General features: G+C 36.6%; 1 protein-coding gene across 2 annotated transcripts in view; it reads right to left on the bottom strand.

Annotated features, from left to right (window-relative positions):
- The window catches only part of UBR3 (ubiquitin protein ligase E3 component n-recognin 3), a 123933-nt gene that overhangs the window by 58375 nt on the left and 38896 nt on the right, over positions 1-26662 (bottom strand). For both annotated transcript variants that reach the window (XM_034427145.3, XM_034427154.3), the window contains exons 9-24: positions 24927-25106; positions 24365-24498; positions 23132-23218; positions 22119-22184; positions 21943-22032; positions 20878-21006; positions 20736-20788; positions 17772-17905; positions 14463-14548; positions 13561-13702; positions 13067-13163; positions 11910-12051; positions 11413-11517; positions 9721-9894; positions 7334-7794; positions 311-399 (exon numbers count right to left, since the gene is read on the bottom strand). In XM_034427145.3, coding sequence (XP_034283036.2) covers positions 311-399; positions 7334-7794; positions 9721-9894; positions 11413-11517; positions 11910-12051; positions 13067-13163; positions 13561-13702; positions 14463-14548; positions 17772-17905; positions 20736-20788; positions 20878-21006; positions 21943-22032; positions 22119-22184; positions 23132-23218; positions 24365-24498; positions 24927-25106 — 2169 coding nt within the window. The remainder of the gene's footprint in view (positions 1-310; positions 400-7333; positions 7795-9720; positions 9895-11412; positions 11518-11909; positions 12052-13066; positions 13164-13560; positions 13703-14462; positions 14549-17771; positions 17906-20735; positions 20789-20877; positions 21007-21942; positions 22033-22118; positions 22185-23131; positions 23219-24364; positions 24499-24926; positions 25107-26662) is intronic.

The raw sequence follows: 26662 nt of genomic DNA, 5'->3' as shown, positions 1-26662 counted from the left end.
TTACAACAAATATAAAGACCTATTTCTTTTTTCAATGTATGTTTACCATGAAAACAAAACTACTGGGATAGCTTATATTTAAAGCAGAGATTCATCGTCACTCTTTGTGGAGAACCTCATTTTGAATGTAAACAATTATTTCCATAGTTACTCTTACCTATATGTTCTAAAATGGAACCTAAAGAGAAGATACTATTTTGTTCCGTTCAGTCTAAAAGAGGTTCTATTCTTCTTCATTTGCCCTTTAACTTCATTTCCCAATATCAAGAACAATGAACAATGAATAATGCAAACAGAATACAAATCTTACCAACATCCATAGCAGTTTCCATAAAACTTTTCTGCCTTGATGCAAATTCAGCCAAAAGCTTCTGTTGTCGTTCCCTGGCCTTTTGTCGTCTAATTAAATAAACAGAAGGGGGTTAATTATAAAGTAACTGTTGACATTTATTTGTAAGGTCTATTTAGAGATCGATATGAGAAGAAATTCTTATTTTTTTCCCCTCAAATCTGAAAGGTCATTTTGCCCTGAAGTCATTTCAGTGGCTCAACTTTTCTTTTATTGCTTTCTCTTCTAGCCTGCTAGGACAGAAGCAGTCTAGGGATTCTTTATCATTACAAGAAAGGTTCCCTGATTTCAGTTAAGAAATAACTCTTATTACTTATGCATTACTTCTGAGAAATCCAGAAGATGACAAATGCTCTTAGCTCCAAATAATAGACTAGTTCAAGGACTAACAGATCAAAAGACATCAATATGTGATATTTTGATTAGTAAGCTATTTGCGTACATGCTGAATGACATACAATTAGACAAATACATAAGTGGATTGAAATTGCATTCAAGGGCAATAATCAATGGTATCTTATCCAACTGGAGTGAGCCGTCAAGTAGAATGCCACAAGAGCTGGTCATGAGAGCTACGTTCCTCAACATTTTTACCACTGGATGAAAAAGTAAATGACATGATTATAAAAACTGCAGACAGAACAAAATTTGGCAGGATGGCCGATACCCTAGAATCCTAGGATATATGTTTTTGAAAGGGCCTACACCACCAGCCAGAACATAAAACAATTGAAGGAAGTGGTTCAAAACAGGAAAATGTGGAGAGAGTTGGTCCATTGAATCGATAAGAATCAGACACAATTAAAGGGATATCATCTTCATCCTCACCATCATCCTCATCATGTTATCAGATTCTATTCTGACCTAGGCTTCCCCAGCAGCATGAAACCAAGTCCTCATCCCGATAAACCCCTTTTATTTAATTTACAGTGAATTCCTCTCCAGCAAAGTCTTTCCTCTCCCCCAGTCTTTCAAGATAGTTCACAATTACCGACCTTTATCAGGCTTGGAGAGTGGCCAGGCTGATATCTTTCAGATGCAGCAATACTTGCCAAGAATGCAGTAATGAACTAATTGTCTCCTGCAAACTCCACTCCCATGTTGCTCCTCTTTTATTCCCTCTGGGAGGGCCATTCATCGTCCACCAGTGGCCTTACTCCCAAGTCGACTCTTGTTCTTTAGCTGTTCCCTTCATCTGGCAACTCTGTGCATGCGCACACTGGGAACAGGCTCCAGCTGTTTATCTGCCTCGCTGATGTATGATTCCAAAGGCAGCTGATAACTAGCATACGGCCCTGGCCCACTCTCTGCCTCCGACGCAGAGCCCTTATCAGAGCCTTCCCCAGAATCCAGGACTGGCCCATGTTCCTCCCCAACCTCCTCACTGTCCAAATCTGCTGCCAGATCCACTGGCTGCTGGTGAGCCACAACAGATTCAGTATCTTGATCAGCGCAAGAATCCCTAAATTATTCTGAAAAGGAGGCCATCCAGCCTCCATTTGAAAAGTTCCTGTGGTGGTGCATCTGTGTGTTTACCATTCAAGCTGTTCCATTAAACAGCTATTTCCATCAATAATTTTTCCTACTACTCAGCCTGTATCTTCTTTCTTTCATTTTCTTTTCACTTCAAACTGTTTATCCTTCTCTCAATTCCAATAAGAATAAATGCACTCCCTCTTGTTTATATTACTTTAAACCCTTATAGATCACTATTGTATTTCCATTTAATCTTCTCTTTTGTAAACTAAACACACCTCTCTCTTTTAACTCCTTAAACCAAAACAGGTTTTGGTTTCTTGTCCACTTGTTACCCTGCTACCTCTCTTCTGATCCTGCTCCAGCCTTTCTATATTTATTTAATGTGCAGAGCCCAGAACCCAGTAAAATATTCTAAATGTAATCTAACCAGTAAAAATACTATTTAGAAAAATTGGAAATTGGAAATAATACCTCCTGTGAAATGGATATGTTGCTTTTGTTAATAGAGTCCAGAATTGCACTAGACTCTTTTTGCCCATGTTACTCCTAGATTTTTCTCACACATTATTGTGAAGCCAGGTTTCCCCAAAGATAAGCATTACCTTACTGCAATACTCAAGTTGACTGTGTTCATTTTAAATGCTGGCTTTGTTCTCTAGGATTTTAGCCAATAGATCTAGTACCATTTGCAAGTTTCTGTTCCATCACTAGATGATTTTAAAAATCTGGGCTAAGGATGGAAAACTGTAGGATTTTACCTGATACCTTCCTCATGCCAATGCTAAATCATTTATGAGTACCCCTTGGATGCAATTGTTGAACTGGCTGCATACTATCAAAGTACATCCAGGCCAGAGTTAGTTATTTTGTCTGAAATGATATCAGAAATTTCCCCAAACCTTTACTAACTTTACTGTTATGTCGGCATAAAATATTAGATTCTGGGTGCATAATTTAGAGAACTATCAAGAGAACTTGAGGAAAATCAAATGAGAATGATAAAGAAAGATAATGATCTATGAGACTGAAAGACTGTTAGCCATGCAAGGTAGCCCAGACAAAAAGCACAGCTAGGTACGCTAGCACTGTCTTTATTAACATTAACACAATCTTGCAAGATTGGAAGTATTTGTTTCTTCCTTTCCTTTTATTCTCTGGGCAACTAGAGAAGGTCCTTTCTGAAATGTTTCCCATGCTCTCCCTCCTTCTATGGCTGAAATACCTTTTACATGCTGGTAGTCTGTTGCAGCTCTCTCCCTCCTATCTCCCAAGGTCACTCCCACATACCATTACAAGGACCAGGGGAAAAAAGAAGAATGAGGTAGCTATGATAGCACTCTGAAATATCTGAAAGACTGCTGAAGTTGTCTCATCCTAAAGGACACAATATAGTGGACTCTCCTCCTCTGGATGTTTTAAATAGAGACTGGATGGAGATCGATTGTGACTGTTTAATTTTGGATTCTTGCACTGAGAGGGATAGGTTTAATGATCTAAAAGGCCCCTTCCAACTAAGTAAGTGCATGTTGTATAATTCAAAACAATATAGAATACGATAAAACACTGAATAAAATAAGAACACATTGTATATAAATTTTAAAAAAACAAACAGTGCCCACAGATACGGAATAGTGCTTTTGTGAGGTATTAAACAGGAAGGGGGCTAAACATGTTTTCAGCAATTTAAGTAAATTGTAATCACTTAAAGAAAACTTATATCAAGAATATGAGGCAACTCATGTTTTCCCTAGATATCTCTCTCCACTGTGCCTTTGTTAAACTGGCTAACTGTAAATAGAGACCCTTAATAAGGAGACAGAAACAAACTGACAGAATCAGTACAAGTCGGTAATTTTCCGCAATGCCCCAAGGGGATCCACGCAGAAAGACTGAAAGTATTACAAAGCAACCCAGCAAAATTCTTTTCTGTGCCTTAGTTCCTATAGCAACAAATTCTGCGGGCGATGCCAAGTTTGCCTAAGATGAATAAGCTAGAAAATAGGTCATCCAGCCTCTTTTTTGCCCGGTTTTTCTTCTGGCGTCAACAGCAATAGCTGAGCTTCTCAACTCCCCGGCTGATAGATGGCAGTTGCGGGCAGCATTGACAGATAGAACTTTATTGTGATTCATTTTCAATGAAACAAAGCAAGTCATGCTAGATATTTATATCTGTGAAATGATTTTATATACTGCAAAAGATTTAGCACACAACCTGTTTTCTATTGACATAGGTCTTCTAAGAACGTCTAGACAAAGTGCCTCAGATCAGAAATACGGTTCTGTGTCCTGGAAACTCAATTTTCCATAAAAAAATTTCCAATTCATGCAAATGTGTCTATACCGAAATAGTATGATGTTTACCTTTCAGGTGAATATTTACCAAAATAAAATTCATGGCAATTGCATATTATTCTACCACACTATTGTTTTCAGTATTCTTGTTAAAATCTTTTTTCTCCTCATATGAAAGCTTTTGGTTACTTTGAATGCAATATTCAAATCACAGACAGTAAGCTAGATGTATTTTTGCCCATCAAGTAAATATTGACTCTGAACTTTTCAAGTTATGAATCTTGGGACAAAGATTAAAACATGCCCATCTGCATTTGAAATTTTTTCAATTCAAATATTTCAGAAAAACTCACATCTCTTTCAACTCTCCTGGGAACTTAGCTAGCAGAGGGACATAATTTTATGATATAGTATACATCTCTGTAATGGAAGCAACACAGCAACATGACTATTTATACCTGACTTTTCCTTGAATCCTCTGTCAAAAAGATCCAATAGGATTATATTTAAGAGTTCTGGTATAAAGACTCTTCTCCAATTCATCCCTTATTTGTTGTTTATTCTCACTTTAATTTTTATATATCTGGGGGTGGAGGTACGGAGGGGATGTCACAACATCTTTTACTGACAAATCTTTACATCTGTTAGTTTGCTCCAGAAAACTAGTTTTCATGTACTGCGTCCTTTTCTACTTATTGCATTACATTGCAAACACAGCATGACACTACTAAAATACTTTTTAGAAATTTAGATTGCACTCTTTATAAAGTGTTGATGTGCATCTTACGTATGCACTCATTTTTACTTGGGATTTAGATTGCGCTCTTTATAAAGAGTTGTGCATCCTTACATATGCCCTCATTTTAACTTGGAATATTTTCAGAGTTGCAGATGCTTGTTACATTCCTGCTGTAGGGAAGAATTTTCAATTGCTATGCTAGATCTTTGTGCCATGTTTGTAAAATGTTCTAACTGTCCCCCCTCCAAATACCATTTACATAAAAAAAAAAGTATGCATAATTGTTTGAAGGCCTAACCTACTCAACAGATGGACAACAACAACAAAATTGCTCTGCTCTTCTCTGTAGCATTTCCGTTTTTTTTAATTTTGGAGAATATTCTGTTGTAATGACAAAATAAAAACTATTACATTACTCATATGGCTGCTGATAAGAACACAGCAACAACTGATACATCTGAACGCTGCTAGACAAAGAATTGAGATTGATTTATTTACCAGTTTCATAGCTCACTGAACTCAGTATATTCTGGAAGGCTTACAGCACATTAACATTACAAAAACTACAACAGAAACATATCCAATTGATGAAAAACAACAGTAATAATAATAATTCTGTAAGATGGATACTAATAAAATTTATTTAGAGCTGAAGGCTCATTGAAATTAAGCTGTCTAAAAATTACAAGGGAATAAGCTTTACAGACTTCTAGGCTAGAGTGTGAGGGCTCCCACAAGGAAGACCTCTTGCCTCAGCTATATGACCCTCACTCCGGAGAGAGGGAAAACTCTTTAACAGATCTTTAGATGTTCTCATTGGATATGCATATTCAATTCTCTTCTATACTTCTTTCTAAAGACAGGTAAACAAGTAACTAATCAGTAACTATTCCTTTGAGAACCAGATTTGTACAGTGGTTAAAGGCATTGGGATAGAAACTGAGAGACTCCAAGTTCTAGTCCTAGCTTCGAATGAAAACCACCTGGGTGACTCTGGACCAGGACCTTTCTCTCAGCTATATGACGAAGGCAAACCACTCTGAAAAACCACGCCAAGAAAACTACAGGACCTTGTCTATGCAGTCACTAGAAGCCAAGATTGACTCAAAGGCACAAACATACACAAAAACTATTCCTTAAAACATCAATTTTGTATTTTAAAGTTACCTAGATTTAATAAAGACCTTTTGGGAGACTGGATTTTAGACTTGTTTTGGCAGCAACACATGTTTTGATATGAATCTATTAAGACATATTAAGAGTCTAGAGGCCTTCTCTGCTTTAACTTTAATTCAGCTTCCATCACTAAGCAACATAGCACGCAATTTAGCCACAGAGATTCTAGCACTTCTCGCTGTCACATGGTCGCCCTGTGTAACTTCCTGCTGGCTTCCCCACTGACTTTGTAAGAAGGTAGCAAAGACAGTCGCAAATGGCAATCACGTGACCATGGGGATGAGTATATCATAATTATGGTAACTGATTATAAGTACCATTTTAGCTCCATTATAAATTCAAACAGTTGCTGAACAACTGGTCATTACGTGAAAGCCACCTGTATATTTTTTCAAGGCCAATTCACACATGACATTTCTCGATCAGTTGAAAAATTGCCAAAATGGCTTTAGTAAGACACCATTCCTCGTGTAGTCATAATTTGTTACCATAATATGTTCATATACACAGGCAACCATCTTAAAAAGCTCTTGTATTTTGCCTATTTTAACCAAATGTATCTGTGTCTGATTCATCGGATTCCTCACTGCACCCTGAGCAACTTCACATTCACCATGTATTTATTTCTGTTCCAGTTTGGTAGACATTTAGCTCCACAAGTCTTGACAGCCCAGAGCCATTCTCCGCTGATGTTCACATGCCTTTCTATATCCTTGCATTTTACTAGATGCCCATGTGGTTAGCAATCGCAACAGACATAGGATTTAATTTTAACTGAAATATTATGTAGTGGTGAATTTCTTGTCTTTTTTTTACTTCATTATATCTTATTCTGTCATTCAAAACCACAAAACTGCCAGACCCAAATAACCAGGAATAGGAGTTGTGTTCAAAGCACTAAGAGTTTACTCTTGCCACCTATACTCAAGAATCTGAGAACTAATGGTCCAAGCTAATTTGGAACTAGATAAGGGTCAATGGAATTCATGTGAGGTAGAACTTGGGTCTCTTGTGGCTGCACAATGACTCCAAACTGATTATACATTTAACTCTGACCTCTAGCTCAGCCTGCTCATCCCCCTAGAAAAGGTACTATAAAATGTACCATAAAATGTGTATAAAATAGTAAAATAAAATAATAAAATGTTAAATTAGAACCTGGCTTGTTTTACCCATAAGGAAGTTTTTGCCCACAACCCACTTTTTTATAATATGTTTTCAAACGCAAAATAAGGCAACATTAAGTTTGAGAACAAAATAATACCATGCTTCTCTTGTCAGCCTTTTTAAAAAATTACCTTTCTTCTTTGTCCAAAGTTTTCTTCTCTGCTGGACTAATCTTTTTGGGTGGCACCGTTGGAGTTACTCTTCTACATATTTCTTCAATGATGTGTTTGTTTAATCTACTTTGAAAAGCAGCTTTTAATAAAATCCTTTCTACAGCAGTCATTCCATCGCCATGAAAATATTTTGGGTTTTCATGATGAATTGAAGTATCCATGTCGTCCAACCAAGGAGGATAGTAGGAGTTCTGCTTGCCTGACAGTTTATGGTGAAGCTTAATAAGCAAAGACAATATGCTTTCTTTGATTTCTAAAATAGCTGTTGTTAATTGGGGAGTTGCACCAGGAGCAGACCATTTCATTGAAGACTTCGGTCGAACAGCCTGACTGGCTTCAGTAGTATTGCGATTAATTATCTCCTGAAATTTCTTTCGACGCTCTGCAACCAAACTGAACACTTGTGCAGTCCCTGAATTCTTAAAAGGAAAACATAAACACTGCATTAGATGCAAAACTTTTTGTAAAACATTTTAGCAGCAACAGCAAAACATATCAAAAGGATTCTTATCTGTTATTTTAGTTTAATCTAAAATACAATGAAACTGATAATTGAAAAATACTGTAATATTACATACCCCTTTACATATAATGTTCATATATAATGTTGAACCATAATGTGGTATGCTTGTGCTTGGTTTTGCATAGAATGGAAATTCTATGTTCTGTACAAGTTCTATATGAACTTGTAACAGTTTAGCAGTGTGTGTGAATCAAGCCATAATAGCTTGTTAAACAATGCTTAACAAAATTAAATTTCAAAAATGCTAGCTAAGCATTATATGCAAATGCAACCTAAATGAATGACATGTTCTGTAAGGTTAAAATGTACATAAGTCTCCACTGCTACACCAGATAACGCAATAGAGTTGGTGATGGGCAAAGTAAAGAGGGACAGAGAAGTCTGAGAACTGTGAATGAGAAGTTCTTAAACTGTCTTGTAGGGTTCCCTCCCCAGCTGTCTTTCTCCTTCACAACTGGAAAAAAACAGAATGAAATAATCAACTAAGATTAAGCAAAGAAATGAAGTTGGGATGGAACAAGCCACAAATACTACAAAAGGAGATTCATAAGACAACTTCAAACCATGATTTCAAATTAAGGTATGCTGGCAGTATAAAGTTAGTTCACTTCAGCGGGTTGCAATATAATAAGCATGAGTTAAGCCAAATTAACAATAGAATACTAATATATTTCAAACTGAACTTTGGGGAAATAATAAACTCAGTTTATTCTTATATAAGTACCAGAATGTATGTTTAATCAGTTTTTTAAAATCCAAAAGTAAGATTCTAGAACTTCTCTTATTGTGAACATTTTTTATCAATTAATGGTCTAACATTTATAGAAGGGGAGCACATATAACATTTTTTTCTTCCTTAAAAAGCAATCACTAACAACTGCACATTTAATACTCCAAAATATTTGGAATGCTTAAGAAAAATTCTAGTGATGATCCAAAGAATCATACTCCACACTATATATTTCAGAAGAAGTTGTACGTCATAGTAATATGAGCTTATTGCAACTCTTAAAAAACTAAAGTAGGATACCTACTTTCCATTAGTAGGTTTTTTTAATCATAATCTCAATTCTAATAAAATATAAGAATGCATATTCATTTTACATAATAGATTATGGCTTCAGACTTTTTCCATCTCAGAGGTAGCAACCTAATTATGAATCAGTTATAAAGCATTTAAACAAAATAATATGTTCATGAACATGAGTAATTTTTCAACTCAAATTATTTTTAACAGTACCAGAAGCCTAAGTTTACTGAGAAAAGGGGAAACTAAACAGCAAAATTATTAAATATTAGCAATACTTCAAGCAAAAATTCACACATATCAAAAGAAAGCAAGCTGGCATATATTCCATTAACAGGTTACTTACTATTTCTGGCAGCTCGCATATTGAATTTAAGACCAAACTAAAGAATTACACTCATATATCTTAATACATATATAACACAATCATAAGAATATTTCAAGGGCTACTGTGTCTCAGTGTTTTGAAACGAATATGGAAGTGCCATAATGTTAGGGTCAGCATAGTTAAGGCAACATTGCATTAGGTTTAAAAAATACACACAAATCTACCTCTCTCTGGAGTCCTTTAGAGCGCCTTGGGTTCTGATAAGTTGGAGGAAAAAGGAGGCTATTAAAAACCCTTTAGAATCATATTGCTAAATACCAGATATGTAAACAGTGACAGAGAAAAATATTTTTTAAGCAAAACTTACTTGAACTCCTATCTATAAAAAGAAAAAAACCTATGTTGAACTTAAACATCTAAAATTACCACAGTAAGAAAAAATAAATAAATAGAGGTTACAACTTTACCTGAGAGGTTGCTAAGCCATCAGAGCTTGTACTTGCAGGCGGTTCTCTTTTCACCTCTGGTGCTGTCTCTGGTACTCGTACCCGCACATAGTTAATAAAGTGACGCATGTTCGACACCAAATTATTCCCTGGAAACCAGCTATCATGGCAGCGTTCATGGCCTCCCATGGAATCCTAGTATATCAAGCATAACACATGAAACTGATGATCAACACTGTAGGATTCAATTAGCACAAATAGTAAATATATAAAAATTAATATCAATTTCAGCATGTAAAAAAAAAATCTAGTTCTCTATTTAACCATATAACTAGTTTAATAGCAATAAAAATAAAGACCAATATCTTTTGAGGGGGGAAAGTATGTTCAAGATAGAATAGAATTCATACTTATTCATGCTGTGCAAAACATTTGGGGAGACATTCTTGGAGCGGATATGTCACCCAAGGTCTTATCGTGGCTACTTCAAAAGTTTTGAGAATTGTCCAGGATGTGCTTCTCTTGGGATTGCTAACCAAGTGAAGTCCCCAAATGGGTTGCATGACCCTAACATGTATCATCTCACTTTACAAAGTACTCAGAAAACCTGGCCACATAATACTTTTACTACATTCCAGGGTCACATTATTATCATGGATTTTTCTTTTATCTTATCATGAATATTATATCTTAGCATTTTATATGTCCCAGATTATTGTGATATGTTCAATACACTATTTTTAAAAATACCCTAATCTACTATTATACATAAATGGAATGGCAAAACAATTTAAGATAGCAATCCTATGGAATTCATGCTTCCATATACCAAGGTCAGCAATACATGTTCTTTGTAACTCTTCAAAGAGATTTGTGATTTACTGTTATTCCTAAACTATGCCTGGTAAGTGGAGAAGAAATAACTTGCACAAGATTAGCTTGGCTAAAATACTCATTTTTAGCTGACATGTTATATTACTTTTCCTTTGAGCTCACCTTCACCCTTTAAATCCATCTATCTTTACTCAACGAGAGAAACATATAAATCTCTAAAAATAAAAGCATCACAAAGGCATATACTAGTATATATTGGAGATTTTTCATGTTGCATTAATAGAACTAAAATCACATCATCCATACATACAAACAAGGTATTAGCAGATGTGGGGTAGCCCCAATTTTTACAAATGGCACCATTTTGTAGGAATGATTAAAAATTATCCCATAATAATTCGGTAACATAGAATATAGAATCTATAGAGAATATAGGTTGACTTGAATGGGGATAATCAATAAAAGTGGCAGAAGAAAACAGAATGGAATGGCTGGAACAGGAGAATGTATACATGAAGGAAGGAAGGAAGGAAGGAAGGAATATTGTAAAAAATTTTGTGTATCAGTAGGACACTTTCACATTCACATTTAACAATTATTTTTAAGATACCTTCACAATTGAAGATTTAATTTCTCAATAAGAGAACTTAAATCTCATGCAACTGGAACTGAGTTTACAGTACAGGTACAGGAGAAAACCTATAAATGGATGAAGAAATACATACTCAGTAGGCAGGAAATATGGCAGAATATAAAAAGAAAGGGAAATTGGAGAAAAATAGTATGGAGTAGCTAGAAGCCTGAAAAAAGCACAACATTGTACCATTTCAATGCAAAGCTCATTTGTTTTCTATCTAAAATGCTTTAATTAGCACTTACTTCTTCATCAGATTCCTGCTCAGAAGAATTCTCTAGTCCCAATTCAATCAAATATAAAACCATGCAAAGGACATGTTCTGACAAATTTTGATGATCCATTAAAATCTATGACAAAATAAAGAAACACATTTTTTTTTACTCTCTATAAACTTTTTCAATTTAGAATTCAGGGGAATAAAAACTTCCCATTCAAAATTCAATAATTGAATATATGAATGAATGTTACAAGAAACCTCAGCCACAACTGGAAAAATCCTTTTATAAGAATATTTTTTTTAAAAGAACTGAAAAAGTACATACATACTAGTAAGCTTAAATATATGTACTTGTGTTCAATTTTTCCTTTGGAAATACAATGAAAAAGAGGAAAACATATAAAAGTTTTGTATTGCATTGTATTGTGTGTAATAAAAACAATATTTTGTACACAAAACTTAAAACAATGTTGAAAGTAATTTTTAGTTTCAAATTCTTTATCCCAGCCTTTCCAATAGTACCTTGTACAGCAGAGTAAACAGTACAATGTGTAAAGTTTTGCAATGTAAGAGTTTCATGAGTCCTTTATAACTTGGGTGCAAATGTGTTCGTTTCTTGTATGGAGGCCAAGGATTTCCATGGACTTTTCCACTTTGTTTTAAACTGTAAAAGACAGAAATTCTACATTAAATATTCTTTACCCATAAAAATGAACATTAACTATTCACTTGAATTTGGATCACTTTTTAAGCTAAGGATACAATAGCTGGAGGGAAAAAAGGAATAGAAGACTGAGGAAAGAAGAAACTCAAAAGGTTGACTTCCAATCTGATTTTACTTCGCCTGAAGGAACACATTATTCAATTCACTAAAAAATGAAAAGGTTATATATTTGTGAAATATGGCAGGTGATACATCATTTTGACATATCATTTCTAAAAACCAAAGAAATAAAAACATAGACCAAATCTAGCTCAGAACTATACATTTCATAATATTTTTGCAGTATACAAAAAGTATATATATAACTGCTATGTAGCACCCTAATAAGGGATAACTTGTCATAATCTGTAAATAAAGCAGTTTTTCCCTGGCTAAATTGAAACTGTATATAAATATTGATCAGATTTTAGAGCTTATCCACACCAATGGATTTTCTCTTGACTATATTCCAGGCACAATTGATTCCATACACAATATTGAGTCCTGCATATATTCACAGATTATTTCTCTGGTACTTGGTTTGAACACAAGAAATATCCCATTATATTTAGAAGCAGCTTGCAATTCACCCAGACTGGGGACTAACATAATATAGAAAACCATAATTATTGTTACTATTTCTGATGCAAAGTGTCTGCTACCAACAAACCAGTGTTAACAGATCAATTAAAAGTTCAGCCATTAACTGAAGATGGCCAGTTTTAACTGATAAACCTATATGAAAGGAAAGGGTTTTTTTGCCTCCTTTAATTTTTTTGTAAGGCATGTAAACAGTAAATTAATTAATTCAGAGGGAGGGAGGGAGAGGGAGAGGGGGGAGGGGGGAGGAGGAGGGAGGGAGGGAGGGGGAGAGAGAGAGAGAGAGAGAGAGAGACAGATTCCAAATAGTCAAAAGCTTCCTATTTCTGTTATATAACAGTCTTCCTTTTTATGACTCAGAATATATTCCACTTACAACGCAGTATATCTATCCATTGCAGACTGTACATCTCTGCGATAAACAGTTCGGAGAATTACCATGACTGGATCGAATTCCTGATCCCAAATCTCAGCTGTTAGAAAGAGTCAGAACATATTTAATATTAAATTATGAATATTTTATTGTCATAATTTTATAATTCATAATGTGCACAAATTCATAATTTGTGTGTGTGTGTATTTATGTATTTATGCACTTTGTCATAATCTCCACTATCACAACCTTCCTTCCCTAAGATTAAAACTGAGCAATATTATTCATTATATTGTTTTTTACACATAAAGTCACCATACTGTTTCTTTAAATCAAGTGATTAAGAAAGGGAAAGCACATATCATTCAAACATACTGTACATCATATAATTAAAACTATGTAACTGGTGTTAAAAATGAAACAGAAGTATTTCTGAACTTTTTAGTGTGCTTGAAATAAGTTGCAAATGTACAGTATATTAATATATTTTATCCTACCTTTAGGTGTATACATTCCTTGCTGCATGGAACCCCCTGCCTCAAATACAGGGGCTTTAAAATCAGCCACAGCAGACAGCATTGATTCAAAACTTAAACTTCCGGGAATAATGCCACTTTTAGGATTAGGATTTTCTGGGATGTTATTGTTTGGTTAAGACAATATCAATCATTAAGAAGATCTTTTCTGTAGCAAGGTTTGCTATAAACATTGTATTTGCAACTGTTCAGAGGGAAAAACCTATTAACATTATCTTGTGAAAATGCTGAATTTCACCACAAGAGGTCTCTATTAAATCATTAAAATTTGAATCACACTCTAATTTTACATTTTAGTCTTTTGAGGATTATAGGAATTAAATTTGTAGTACATCTTTAAATAGCAACATTTACATCGCTAGAAGAATAATGATATACTGCACTCTTCTGGTTCTTTGTATACATTGCATAACTTTTAAACAGATTTATGTTTCAAACTATCAATTACATAAGATATATGCTTATTTGTCCTGGTTCCCTCTATCCCTACACAGAATCCAGGGCCCAACGAAGACAAGGCACTTTACCTAAATGCCAAAATAAATACAGGTTTTAAATCTTGTGTCACTTCTTTAGAAACAAACTGTAAAAGAAGCGAGGATAAAGTGTGATCGATTTCTTACATCAAAACTAGAAAAACTTGCCTTGCTGATAGTATTTTGCCAACCTGATAATACAACAAAAGTTTAAACTTTATTCCAAGGTTGATGTGATTTTGTATGTAAAGCTTAGCCATAAATAAGGATTAACCTGATATGGCTAACACAAGTTCAAAATAGTTTTATTTGTAAAACAAATGGAAGGAAAATGCAACAGAATGCCTGAAATAATAAATCAAATAATTTCATATAATACAAGGATATAAGGTCCAGTAGAGAACTATGAGTTCTGTCATTCATGCAGAGCTGAGCTACCATTTCGGCTCTTAAAATCTCATCATCTGTCATCCCTAGAAAATTGATAGGAAAATTAATATACTCAAAATCTAAGAAATAAAAGATTTGTGTTTACTATACAACTTTCCAACTAAATGATAAACCTGTTTAAATGGCCTAAAGTATATTGAAGAAATCCAAATATAATACATGATCTTACAAGCCCAGTTCTATGTAAGAGACCTTAATTAGACACTGAGTCCCATTGAGTCATTTAGGCTTATATAAAATGCATAGTAAATTAACATTCTCCTCAATCTGATGCTAACATCAGATTGATGTTCAACAACAACAACAAAAAAGGGGGGGGGGAGGAACCTACTTAGCCAGTGGGAAATTATCTCCAGATTTTAAATTCAAGTTACTATGGCATTGTATAGTTAATACATTATATAATTATTGACTTAAAAAAAAAAAACCTCACACACAGTATTTTTTAAAAAAATAGAAATTTAAAAAGCAACTGTTACCAAGCTTGGGACTTTGAAGTTGAGTCTGTATCATAGGTATATTTATTGCTCCTTTTGTTATGATGCTTTTTACCTGTTTTCATTCTTTGTTAGTGGCCAAGATTCATATATTTCAGATGGTAGTGATATAAATTGAATAAATAAACTGATCACATGTGCAATTACAATGTTTTTTAATTTTGTGTTAACTTTCTGTTTACATATATTTTAGTTTTTAAAAAATAGTTTCTATCCCACCCTCATTATGCTGGTACCCTGACCGTAATAAAAATTTGATTGAACTATCCAAACAATTAACTTTTATCTATTAACAATAAATCCCCACGAGTCACAATACTTCAAAAGTATTGAAGTATTTATGAATACAGCATATACAATATAAGAATACAGTCTGATGCAAATGTATCCGATCATTTGCTCCAACATAAGCTTGAATTTCGTTAAATCATCAGAAATGAACCGTTTCCTTAATAAAGAAAAGGAAAGATAAAAAGCTGAAGTAAAGAGCAAACGCTAACCATTTTGCCATTACTGATCATTTTTCCAATTGACACTAGATTTCACCCTTCCATGGAAATAAGCAGGACAAGAAAAGCCAAAGCTTTTTTTTTTTAGTTTGGAGTTGGGATATAACAGAATAAACCTAATGCTAACTTTAGCCCTACAATCTAGCTAAAGTTTGGAGAATAGACCCCTCCCCCATTGCCAAACCAGAAAGAAATGTTGGTTCTGGTTAATTCTGTTGTGCTAGGCAGGGGTAACTAGAGTCTACCTAGCTGTAAAATAAACTAACATCTTCTCTTCCAGAGATGAAAGAAAAGTTGGCTGTTTTGTTGCAAGCATCCTGGAGACTTCAAAGGTCTCAATCAATAACAAAACAAACTAAGTAAGGAGAACCAGATTGTTTTCTCAGGATGTCCAAGCAAAGTCAAGAAATACTTCCATCTTTATCCCTAACAGAGACGGTTGAAAATAGTGAACTAAATGAAATAACTGATTTGATGTAGTATTTATTTATAGAAGTTTATTGACCGCCCATCTTACCACAAGGTTAACTCTGGGCAGCTTACAATCATGAAAGATAAATATAAATATACCGTATTTTCCGGCGTATAAGACGACTTTTTAACACATGAAAATCTTCTCAAAAGTCGGGGGTCATCTTATACGCCGGGTGTCGTTCTCCTGTAACCAGGCAGACCAGCCCGAAAGGCTCTGAGGAGCCTTAAATGGCTCTGGCGATCCAAGCTCCGACGATCCCAGCTGAGTTGCCTGCTAATCAGGCAACTCAGCTGGGATAGCCAGAGCCATGTAAAAGGAAAAAACTTTTCCCCCTCCAGCTTGCTTACCTTAGCTGCTAGTTGCAACGCTTGCCTTGCTTTGCTTGCCTGAATCCATTCCATTAGCAAACAACTCCCTGCCTGCAATCAAGCAGGCAGGGAGTTGTGGACTTCATCTCCCAGAATTCCTCAGCCAGCAAAGCAAAGCTGGCTGAGGAATTCTGGGAGTTGAAGTCTACAAGTCTTAAAGTTGCCAAGGTTGGAGACCCCTGCTCTATTGGGTAAGTTTTTTTCCCCTTTGGGAGCTTTAAAAAAAATAGTTAATTGGGGTTTTTTTTAGTTGTTCTTTTTTAGACCTGGCCATTTAAAGTTTAGGAAGTTTTAAATTTAGCTTTCATATAAAAATAAAAATAAAATAAAATAAAATAATATTTGTGCAGCTTTCTGAGATTTACTGTGTTTCTGTAGTGTTTCACTCTAACGACACAAACACACAAAATCTCACAAAGCTGTATATGGAATTTTGTGTGTGTAAAGTGTGAAAGTTGGGTTTTTGGGCTTTTTGTGGCTGTGTGAGGTTCCTGCTTGTTGCAGGGGCCATTTTGGGTCTAGCACAGCTGCTTTTACATTGTGGGTGAGCCAGTTGTGTTGTGTTGTGTGTGTGTAAAGTGTGAAAGTTGGTTTTTTTGGGCTTTTTGTGGCTGTGTGAGGTTCCTGCTTGTTGCAAGGGCCATTTTGGGTCTAGCACAGCTGCTTTTACATTGTGGGTGAGCCAGTTGATGTTTTTTAATTTTTATTTGGTGTGCGTTGGAAGAGGGGTAGTCTTATACAGTGAGTATAGCCCAAACCCTATATTTTAACAGGAAAAGTCAGGAGTCGTCTTATATGCCGTCGTCTTATACGCCGGAAAATACGGTACTAATAACCTAAATTAAAACAAGCCAATCGCTACGATCTAATTAAAGATGGGGAGGAGGGGCAGGTTGGGGGGAGATGTTAATCTGTTGTGAATCGATCAACCATCTCTACTGTGGTGTTCCCCCATTGGGGGCCCAAAGTAGAATAAAGCAACTTTCTACAATTCCCCAGTTTCGTAACTCTTTAACCAGAATAGGTAATAAAAGATTAAGGATCAAAACAATATCGCTACACATATTTACCTGGGAACTAACCCCATGAAATATAACAGAACAGAACTTCGGCCAATGGGGCACTCAAATTAAGAATTACATGTTGGCTTCCTTAACTATGCCTTTAATATAGCAATCATTTGAAAAAAAAAAAAAAAAAAAAAACCAAATACAAATGTATATTTAACCAGGTTGCAAGAAATAAGAAAATTGTTACCAAATAGTTTGTACCTGTTGTTACTATTAGTTATCTACCCCCATCCCGATAATTTAAAACTCATTAAGGTCTATGTTACGCACACCTGCATAAATAAGCTGCTAAAAACTAAAGCATAGAAGAAAAGACTCCAAGTTCACCTAAATGTAAACGTAGACTTAAAAGAATGACAAGAAAGGTTAAAGCGCCTTCTAACATTGACCTCTCATGCTCCGAATCTAGCACTGTATTCTGATGTTGGGAAGCCATTGTTAAGAGATCAACCACTTTGAACCTATAGGGATAAAAAGGAAAACAAAGCCAAATTCAGAAACATAAGAGTGTATGGGTTTGAAGAAACCTTTGAATTCATGCGACCCAAAAATCTATTCTTGCTAACAACTTGAGAGGGTTATGAAGCTATAGAAAATCCTGCCATCATACCCTATACATTGTATAAAGAATTAGGCCCCAAACAACGGTATTAGCTTAATTTGCAAGCTTTCAGATCAGCATCCATTTTATGCTTCTTGGACCTATCTTGTATTTTTCCCCATTGTACTCTACAGAAAATGGAACTCAGCTGATATACCTTGAAGGTTTCCTCCAATTTGGTGTGAATAGGGCAAGTAAATATTCCTAACATCTATGAAGGCAAGAAAATCATGTAACTAAACTCTTGCTGATTTTCTCTCTTTAGCTTTTTGCCATTGCTAAGAGCAAGAAATTTGAGAGGAATCTCTATAAAGGTACCCTGAGCAAGAAAAAAAATCCAGCCTAGAAGAAGTTGGCTATATTGCTAAAGAAAATTATCAGTCAAAATAACATGTGCATTGGGATACATGCTTTCTACCAAACTAAGAGACACCTTCTGACCAGTGTACTATTTGATGTTTTGAGACATCCAAGTATGGGATACTGGTAGTTGTTGCTTACTCACTGTCTTGTTTAGTGATTGTTCAAAATTACTACAGTGGTAAAAAAAGTGTGACCAATCTTTGCATTTATGACTGCCAAAGCATCCTGGTTATGTAATCACCATTTGGCCATTTCACAACCAGTGCACATTTACAACAGTCACGTAATTGCCATTTGTATGATTCGTAACCAGCTTATGAAAGCAGAGTTAATGGAGAATGTGGAAATAAAATTGCAAATTGTGGTAACGTAATGTCTCATTTAACATGGTAATTTACGTAATGACCAAATGGGAAATGATGTAAGTCCATCATGGTCATGTGATTTTCCATCTTAGTGACCTAGTGAGAGTTGCCCATGCCAATTGTGGTCAGTAAGTGAGAAATACTTCTATGTAGAACATATGCAGGAATGTAGCCAACTCCACTAGGTTGTAAACAACCTACGGAGTCTGTATGGGAGAAAGAATCAATGACAAAGATTGACATCCAGAAGATCCTTTAGAGCAGGGTGTCAAACTGGTGGTCAGTGGGCCGGATGCGTCATGCCCAGGCCACGTCCACCCCAGCTCTGCAAAGGGGAAAAATGTCATGAAACATCATGTGACAGCAACATGACGCCATGAGTTTGACACCCGTGCTTTAGAGGCATGAAGATCCAACATGCAGAGCTTGGTGGCTGTTAAATGGTTGCAGCCCTGCAAAACTCTAGTGAGGGGGGATTTGTGAGGAATGTTTATGAGATGGCTGCAACCATAGATTGACGTGAGTTTCTGACTTAAGAAATTTCTTCTTGAGAATGGCCTTGGTTGTTGTTTTGACTGTAAAAAGTTCCATAAAATGGAAATCCCTTGATACATTATTTTTGTGCTACACCCAGAATGAATAAATAAATTCCTGACTGCAAAAAGGAAGAATGTGCTGATTTCTGATTATGTAAGTTTGAAAATAAGTAGGAGTTAAGTACAGGGTGACGCCTTAATAGAAGGCCGAAAAAGAATGTCAGCAGATGTACAGGTGTATGAGATGTGATTGACTGGGGAGGAGGAGGACAGAGATATCCCTAGAGAACAATCAAGCAGATAAAGGCAGATAAAGAAACTCTAAAAGTATCCTCCCTAATTTATGAGACTGTAAAAAGAGACAGTGGGAGATTTGTACTTTCAGACTTGCAAGATTCTATTAAGGTAGCCTTAGATTAAAGCAGAATTAGCTCATTGGCTCGTGTTTCCTGTCTTGTCTATCTGGGAAGGCTGACAGAGATGTTCCCATTTGTTTTGTTTTCAATGGAGAAATAGCTTTCCAAATCTTCGCAATTATTTTCACTGTTATAGAAATATCCTTGCTAAACAGGCCTCTAGATGAATTATTTTCGTTTGAAAGATTTAATGAGAAATTATCTCTGTAAATCAGCATTTCTCCACTGGGGTTTCATGGAACTCCAGAGTTCTGTCAGAGATAGTAATTAGAAGAAAAAATTAAGATCATTTTTTTAAAAACCGTGCACCATGCAATGCTTAACACTCACAGTGGTGAGGATCTTTATCCACCGCAACTCAGCTGCCATCTTGATGCTTTTAATGTAATGTAATGTAATGTAATGTAATGTAGTTTAGGGAGCGCTCTATTTTGAATGTTTCCAATTTGCCTAGATAGCTTCTCTCTTTTCCTCACATCTATACAGTTTACAATTTTAAGAATGCATATGGTGGACATATTAACTGGATGTATGTTTATTGTAAATTGGCTTTTTCTGTTTGTTGATATACAAGCATAATAAATACATGTAGTTCTCAACTTACAACCACAATAGAGCCCAAAATTTATGTTGTTACGTGAGATTTTAATTTTAAGTGAATTTTGCCCCATTTCACGACCTTTCTAGCCACAGTTGTTAAGTGAATCATTGCAGTTAGTAGCACAATTATTAAGTGGATCTGGCTTCCCCATTGACTTTGCTTGTCAGACGGTCGCAAAAGCTATTCACATGACCCCTGGACACTGCAACCATCATAACTATGAGTTCATTGTCAAGCATCCAAATTTTGATCATGTGACTACAGGGAGGCTGCAATCGTCGTAAGTGTGAAAAACTGTCATAAGTCACTTTTTTCAATGCCGTTGTAGCTTTGAACTGTCACTAAATGAACTGTTATAAGTCGAGGACTACCTGTAGATTATTTTTTATACAAAATAATAGCATCTTACCTTTCAAAAACTGAGGAAATAAAATAATCCGGGTCAAGTCGAGAAGCACAAACCTTCAGAGACAAACATACACATATGTTAGTTATCATATTCAATTATGTACTAACACTAAACAATGGAGTCAAAGAGAGCGTTGACCTACCTGTAACAGATAAATGTCAGGATCAATCATAGAATTACAGAAGTGAGACTGCACATATGTCATGGCTTGTCCTTTAATCTGCAGGCCATTCCTTACCCACATATTACTATGAATTTCAGAAAGGCTTGCCTACCAAATGTGGGAAAAAAGGAAAACAATTTCCATATTATTATATTTTATAACTGTAGATAAACATGTGATCTATTGACTCTGTGTGTTATTTTTATTTTCTGAAAATACATTCCTATATTGAGTTATACAGTTTTTGCAGCAGATCTCCATCATATTTGTTCTTGTTAGAACCACATATGTATACTATCTCAAGAAAGAAGCAACATATTTAAGTTTCTAGTTTATGCTTTAGTGCAATGATTGCCATCTTCAGCTCCTAGAATAAATTTAAATATTTAATAAAATAAAGCAGTAGTCCTGATAGTACCTTGCCTATTTTTCTTGTATTTAATTTCCTTTGAAAATTTTCTCTTGCTTTTGTTCCTTGTAAACTTGCATTATCTAACAATTTGTCTCTCTTTCCTGTGCTCCTTATGAACATAAATATAAACTGAAACCTAATAAAATAAAATGCTTTGACATAATGACAAGAGTTTGATAAATACATTCAAATTGGACAGGTAGAGTCATACATTCAGCTATAAAACAATTGCAATTTAGACTAAACAATTTAGTCTTCCGAGCTTTTGGACTCGTGCTGGAGCCCATCCTCAGGGAACTTCTCTCTAGCTGTTCTTTGTGTGATATTTATAGTGCCTGTTGTACCACACACAGAACAGCTCACACTCTGCTAGAGAGAAGTTCCCTGAGGATGGGCTCCAGCACAAGTCCAAAAACTTGGAAGACTAAAACTCTGGTCGTGGTGACTGACCCAGACTGGATCCTGCAACATTATCCTGGGACATGTATATTTACCTTCATTCATATAAATCAATTGTTTCTAGTAAATCTTAGGCAAATTGAATACTCTGTCTATGAAATTTCATCAGTGATCACTATTTGACATCTCTCAAACGTTTACATAATAGTATGCTGAGATAAGAAAAGATTTACCTGAATTTGAAGTGGATGAACCATTAGTTTCATCAACATCTCCTGGTCTGGAAGAAGAGAATCTAAATCTAGCTCTTGACATTTAACAGCCTATAAATAAAGTAAGTGCATATTTTATCCTCATGTAATCTACTTGTAAAATGCCCAATTTTACTCTGCAAAAATGATTTACCTACCTTACTCAAAAACATAGCATAGTAGCGATGCAATGGGAGATGAAACGTAACCTGATTAGGAGTAGGCTGCAAAAAAAGGATATTAGACTATTAATAAGAAATTCAATTTGGGGATTATGACAATTTTCTGGACTTGAGGAAACATTCACAATCAGAACTCAATTTTGCCCTGAAAATCAAGGTCACTGAGTCCCCACTTATCAATGTTTTCTGAAACATTCAATTCATAAAATAAATGTGTCTTTGAAGTAATTAGTAACATAAAAATGAATTTGAAGGGGAAATCTGATAATGGACAAGGATAAATGCCATGTAAGAATTTGAAAAAAAAAAGCTTTGCAAGTGTATTTGTCATTTCTTTAGTAAAGATTCTTTACAAATCGTGCAATACAAGTCACAGCATCTTCTAAAAGGATCTATGGCAGGGGTCGGCAACCTTAAACACTCAAAGAGCCACAAAAGGCCCTAACCGGAAGCCCCTCGTTCAATTCTGGAGCCAACTGGAAGTCCGGTTCCCCCCACCATAGTTTCTCCTCCTAGTGCGGTGTCCTTTTTCCTCTACCTATCCTAACTGAAAGCTCTATCAATTGTGGAGCTGAGTGGCGACAGGGAGCCACAGCATAGGGATGAAAGAGCCACATGCGACTCCAGAGCCACAGGTTGCCGACCCCTGATCTATGGCCTGCAATGTGTAATTGCTCCCTGCATAGATAGTCCACCAACTCTAATTACAAGCATATTACAGGTTTACTGAAATATTATGTTTTTAATTGAATATTGAGGATAAAAATCAACTAAATTTTAGCAAATCCCAATGAATTTATATTTTCACGTATTTGTGATGACAGAAAATTCTGAATTGCTCAGAAGAAATATCAAATGTGAACTGTTAACCAAGAAATGTAAGCTAAAGAAAAAAAAATCAGTACATTTAATTCCAAAATTATATGATAGTATTATATGGTATGATACGATTATTCAAATATCAAATTAAATGTGCAGGACATACCCACCTCATCTATAAAGTTGATTGCATCAAACCAATCCTGAAGTGCTTCTAGGCAGTATCTGACAACATTTCGTGTGTACTCTTGCGTCTCCTGAAGTGAATTACAAATATTGCACAGACTGAAAAAAACAAAGGCTTGTAGCTTTTCAAAGACGTAGTAAGGTAAACGGGAGGGCTGCAGCTTTCATGTTTCTTTTTTGTTCCCCTTAATGTGTCTTGGATTTACAGAGCTCCACTCATGGGAAGATTAAACAGAGAGGTGATTTTTTTTGCCATTACTTCTCACCTAACAGTGGCTGGAAAGGTTGCCCTCAAAAGGACGTTCTGTACACTACTGTAGATAGGGAGAGGGAATTCTCATGAAAACGAGGGGGGGGGGCTCTCTGCTTCTCTCAATTCCTTCCATAAAGAGAAAGAGGATTTGCATTTAAAGGAAAGCCCAATGCCAATAATAGAATCAAAGAAGAAAGCAAGAAAGTGTTACAGATTTCAGGAAAAATAAGAAAGAGTTATGCATTTTTCAGGAATACAGCACACTTGTTCTTCACACATGTTGGGAATTAGCCAATATTCCCATAAATTATATTCTCTCTTTTCTTGGCTTGATTTTTTTAATAGTTGTGTCCAGTAGTGAAATGTAAAATTTGTTACTACCTGTTCTGGGGGTGTGGCTTGGTGCCGGAGGTAATGTGACTGTGTGGGTGCGGCCAACTTTTTTTTTTTTTACTTTTAAAAGCATTTTTTCTACAACCGTAAGAGGTTGCAGAAAAAAATGCTTTTAAAAGCCTCTGACGATCCCAGCTGAGCCGCATGATCATCAGAGGCTTTTTTTTTTACTTTTAAAAGCATTTTTTTTGGCCGAAGAGGTTGTAGAAAAAATGCTTTTAAAAGTAAAAAAAAGCCTCTGATAATCGCGCGGCTCAGCTGGGCATGTGGGGGGGGGGCGGGCAGGGATTTTTGCTACCGGTTCTCCGAACCACCCACCGCCATCGCTACCGGATCGGGCGATCCAGTCCGAACCGGGAGCATTTCACCCCTGGTTGTGTTTTATGGCCGAATAGCTTTTTCTGACCAGATATTCAGGCCAACTGGCATAAAATATTGTATTGGCCCAATGGATCACAAGACACAGTAGTTAACACAGGCTGATGTTTGATTTGACCCAACTGCATACTGCTTTTTAAAATATACAATCATAAAGATCCAGAAGAGAGAAAAACAACATAGCTCAACTTACCCTGATTTTGCAATGTGACAGTAAGCCCCACATTGGTTGAGCACAGGCCTCAAGTTCAGCAGCAAAAGCAGCGTAGTACGTCTGGGATTCAAACTCAACATGTTCATTAAGTTCTCTTTTATTTAAATTCATGCCTTAAAAGATTGAGACATTGTACATTTTATCCATCAATAATAATGTGTTTTTCACACTATTCAATAAATCTACTGCTAGCTATTTACAAAAACTCCTGTAGGGATGCATTAAACAACAAAGTTAGTTGTCAAACATGTGTGGGATAAGCATTAAAAGCAAGGAAAATGGCCAAGCAGAAAATAAAAATTAGAAGCTTAATCCCTTTTTCAGACCATGTTCAGTGCAAGTGATCTTACAACAGTTGGAATACTGTTCTAATTGTAGTAACCAATTAACTTCATTAATTAATTTCAATTAATTTCAGTATCTGTAACTGAGCTTTTGAAAAAATAATCATTATAAACCCCCTCCATATGCTTTAAAATGTTTTGTCAAACTGCTTCTCTAATCAAAAATAATGTGTATAATCAATGAAAGCATCACATACCTTGAAAAAATGACACAAAGTTCATCCATGTTACTAATAGCCTGTGATCTTCCAAAAATTTCTTAGCCACACTTTGATGCGAAAGGATATTAATAAAATCACTGACAAGTGGCCAGTAAGTATTGTTTTTTAACAGTGCTTCTCCACAGTTCACAACTACATGTAAACTGTTTTCCTCATCTAAAAGTAAAACCAAATGTTAACAATGTGTTAAAAACGTAATAGTTACCGTATTTTTCGGACTATAAGACGCACCAGACTATAAAACGCACCTTAATTTTGGGGGAGGAAAACAAGAAAAAAAGAATTCTGCCTCTGCCTACCAACAGCAGGATGAGCAGCATCCTCATTTCCACTTGGATTTTGATAACGAGCAGCACAGATCTTTTTATCCATTTAAAACAAACCCTATCACCTATATGCATTTAACTGGAGTGAGTGGGATGGGGTGAGGGATGATTTTCATGGGGGCAGAAGAGGGACTTGGCACCGAAGGCTCCATTTCTGAGGCGCCCCCATCTTCCTACCTATAGCCGTAGGCGTTGAAACCCTGGCTTTCTCGCAGCAAGGCCTGATAGAGACGCAGCACTTCAGTCCTCCTGGATGCTGCCATCTTGTAAACATGGTGCCGGGCTTCCCGGCAAGCCCCTGCGCCTTTGCTGCCTCAATCAGAGCCTGATTCTGCAAGCGGCCCGGGAAGCATGAAGGTCGGGACTCATTTAGCGAAGCGGGGGATTCTGCTCTAGAGGCGTAAGGCAAGGCAGCTCGCTGCCTGGCCTGCCCCTTCTCCAGGTGACCCAGGCGGAGGGCAGTCGGCTTCTGTTCCTGGCCCGGGAGATGGATCTGGCTAGGAGGAAAGAGAAGGTGACTCTGTGGAAAAGGAGGATGAGGGCACGCGGCTTTGCGAATTGCATCGGGGAATTGGGGAGGAAACTGCTGCCGCTGCCCATTTCCCAACATGTGGAGACCGAAAACGTGATGCTTGTTTTTGGCAATCCCCGTCGCTTGAACAGTGGTTTTCGGGCAGTTCCAGGCAACAGGGATTGCCAAAAATGAGCATCGCGTTTTCGGTCTCTGCACGCTGGGAGATGGGTAGCGGAAGCAGTTAGGGTGCTGCTTGGAACCAGCCAAAAACTGCCGCCACTGCTTTTTCATGAGGGCGCGAGGCTCTGCGAATTGCATCGGGGAATCAGGGAGGAAAACACCAGAAAACGCAATGCATGGAGGTGATGCTTTTTTTCCTACTAGATTCCTCAATGCAATTCGCAGAGCCACGCACCCTCCTCCTCCTCCTTTTCTGCAGATTCACCTTCTCTTTCCTCCTGGCCAGATCCGTCTCCCGGGCCAGGAGCAGAAGCCGACCGCTCTCCGCCTGGGTTGTCTGGAGAACCGCCTTGCCTTACGCCTCTCATGCAGAAGCGCCCACGTCTCCAAATGAGTCCCGACCTTCATGTTCCCGGGCCGCTTGCAGAATCAGGCTCCGACTGAGGCAGCAAAGGCGCAGGGGCTTGCCGGGAAGACCGGCACCTTGTTTACGAGATGGCAGCGTCCAGGAGGACTGAAGTGCTGCATCTCTTATCAGGCCTTGCTGCGAGAAAGCCAGGCTTTCAACACCAATGGCTATAGTTAGGAAGAAGGGGGCATCTCAGGAGTGGAGCCTTCGGTGCCAAGTTCCTCTTCTGCCCCCATGAAAATCATCCCTCACTCCATCCCACTCACTCCAGTTAAATGCGCAT

The sequence above is a fragment of the Pantherophis guttatus genome, chromosome 1 (genome assembly GCF_059756535.1).
Source record: "Pantherophis guttatus breed Tessera chromosome 1, ASM5975653v1, whole genome shotgun sequence".
Classification (NCBI taxonomy): domain Eukaryota; kingdom Metazoa; phylum Chordata; class Lepidosauria; order Squamata; family Colubridae; genus Pantherophis; species Pantherophis guttatus.
The sequence above is the reverse complement of the archived record's forward strand: the minus strand, read 5'-3'. Positions and strand labels throughout refer to the sequence as shown.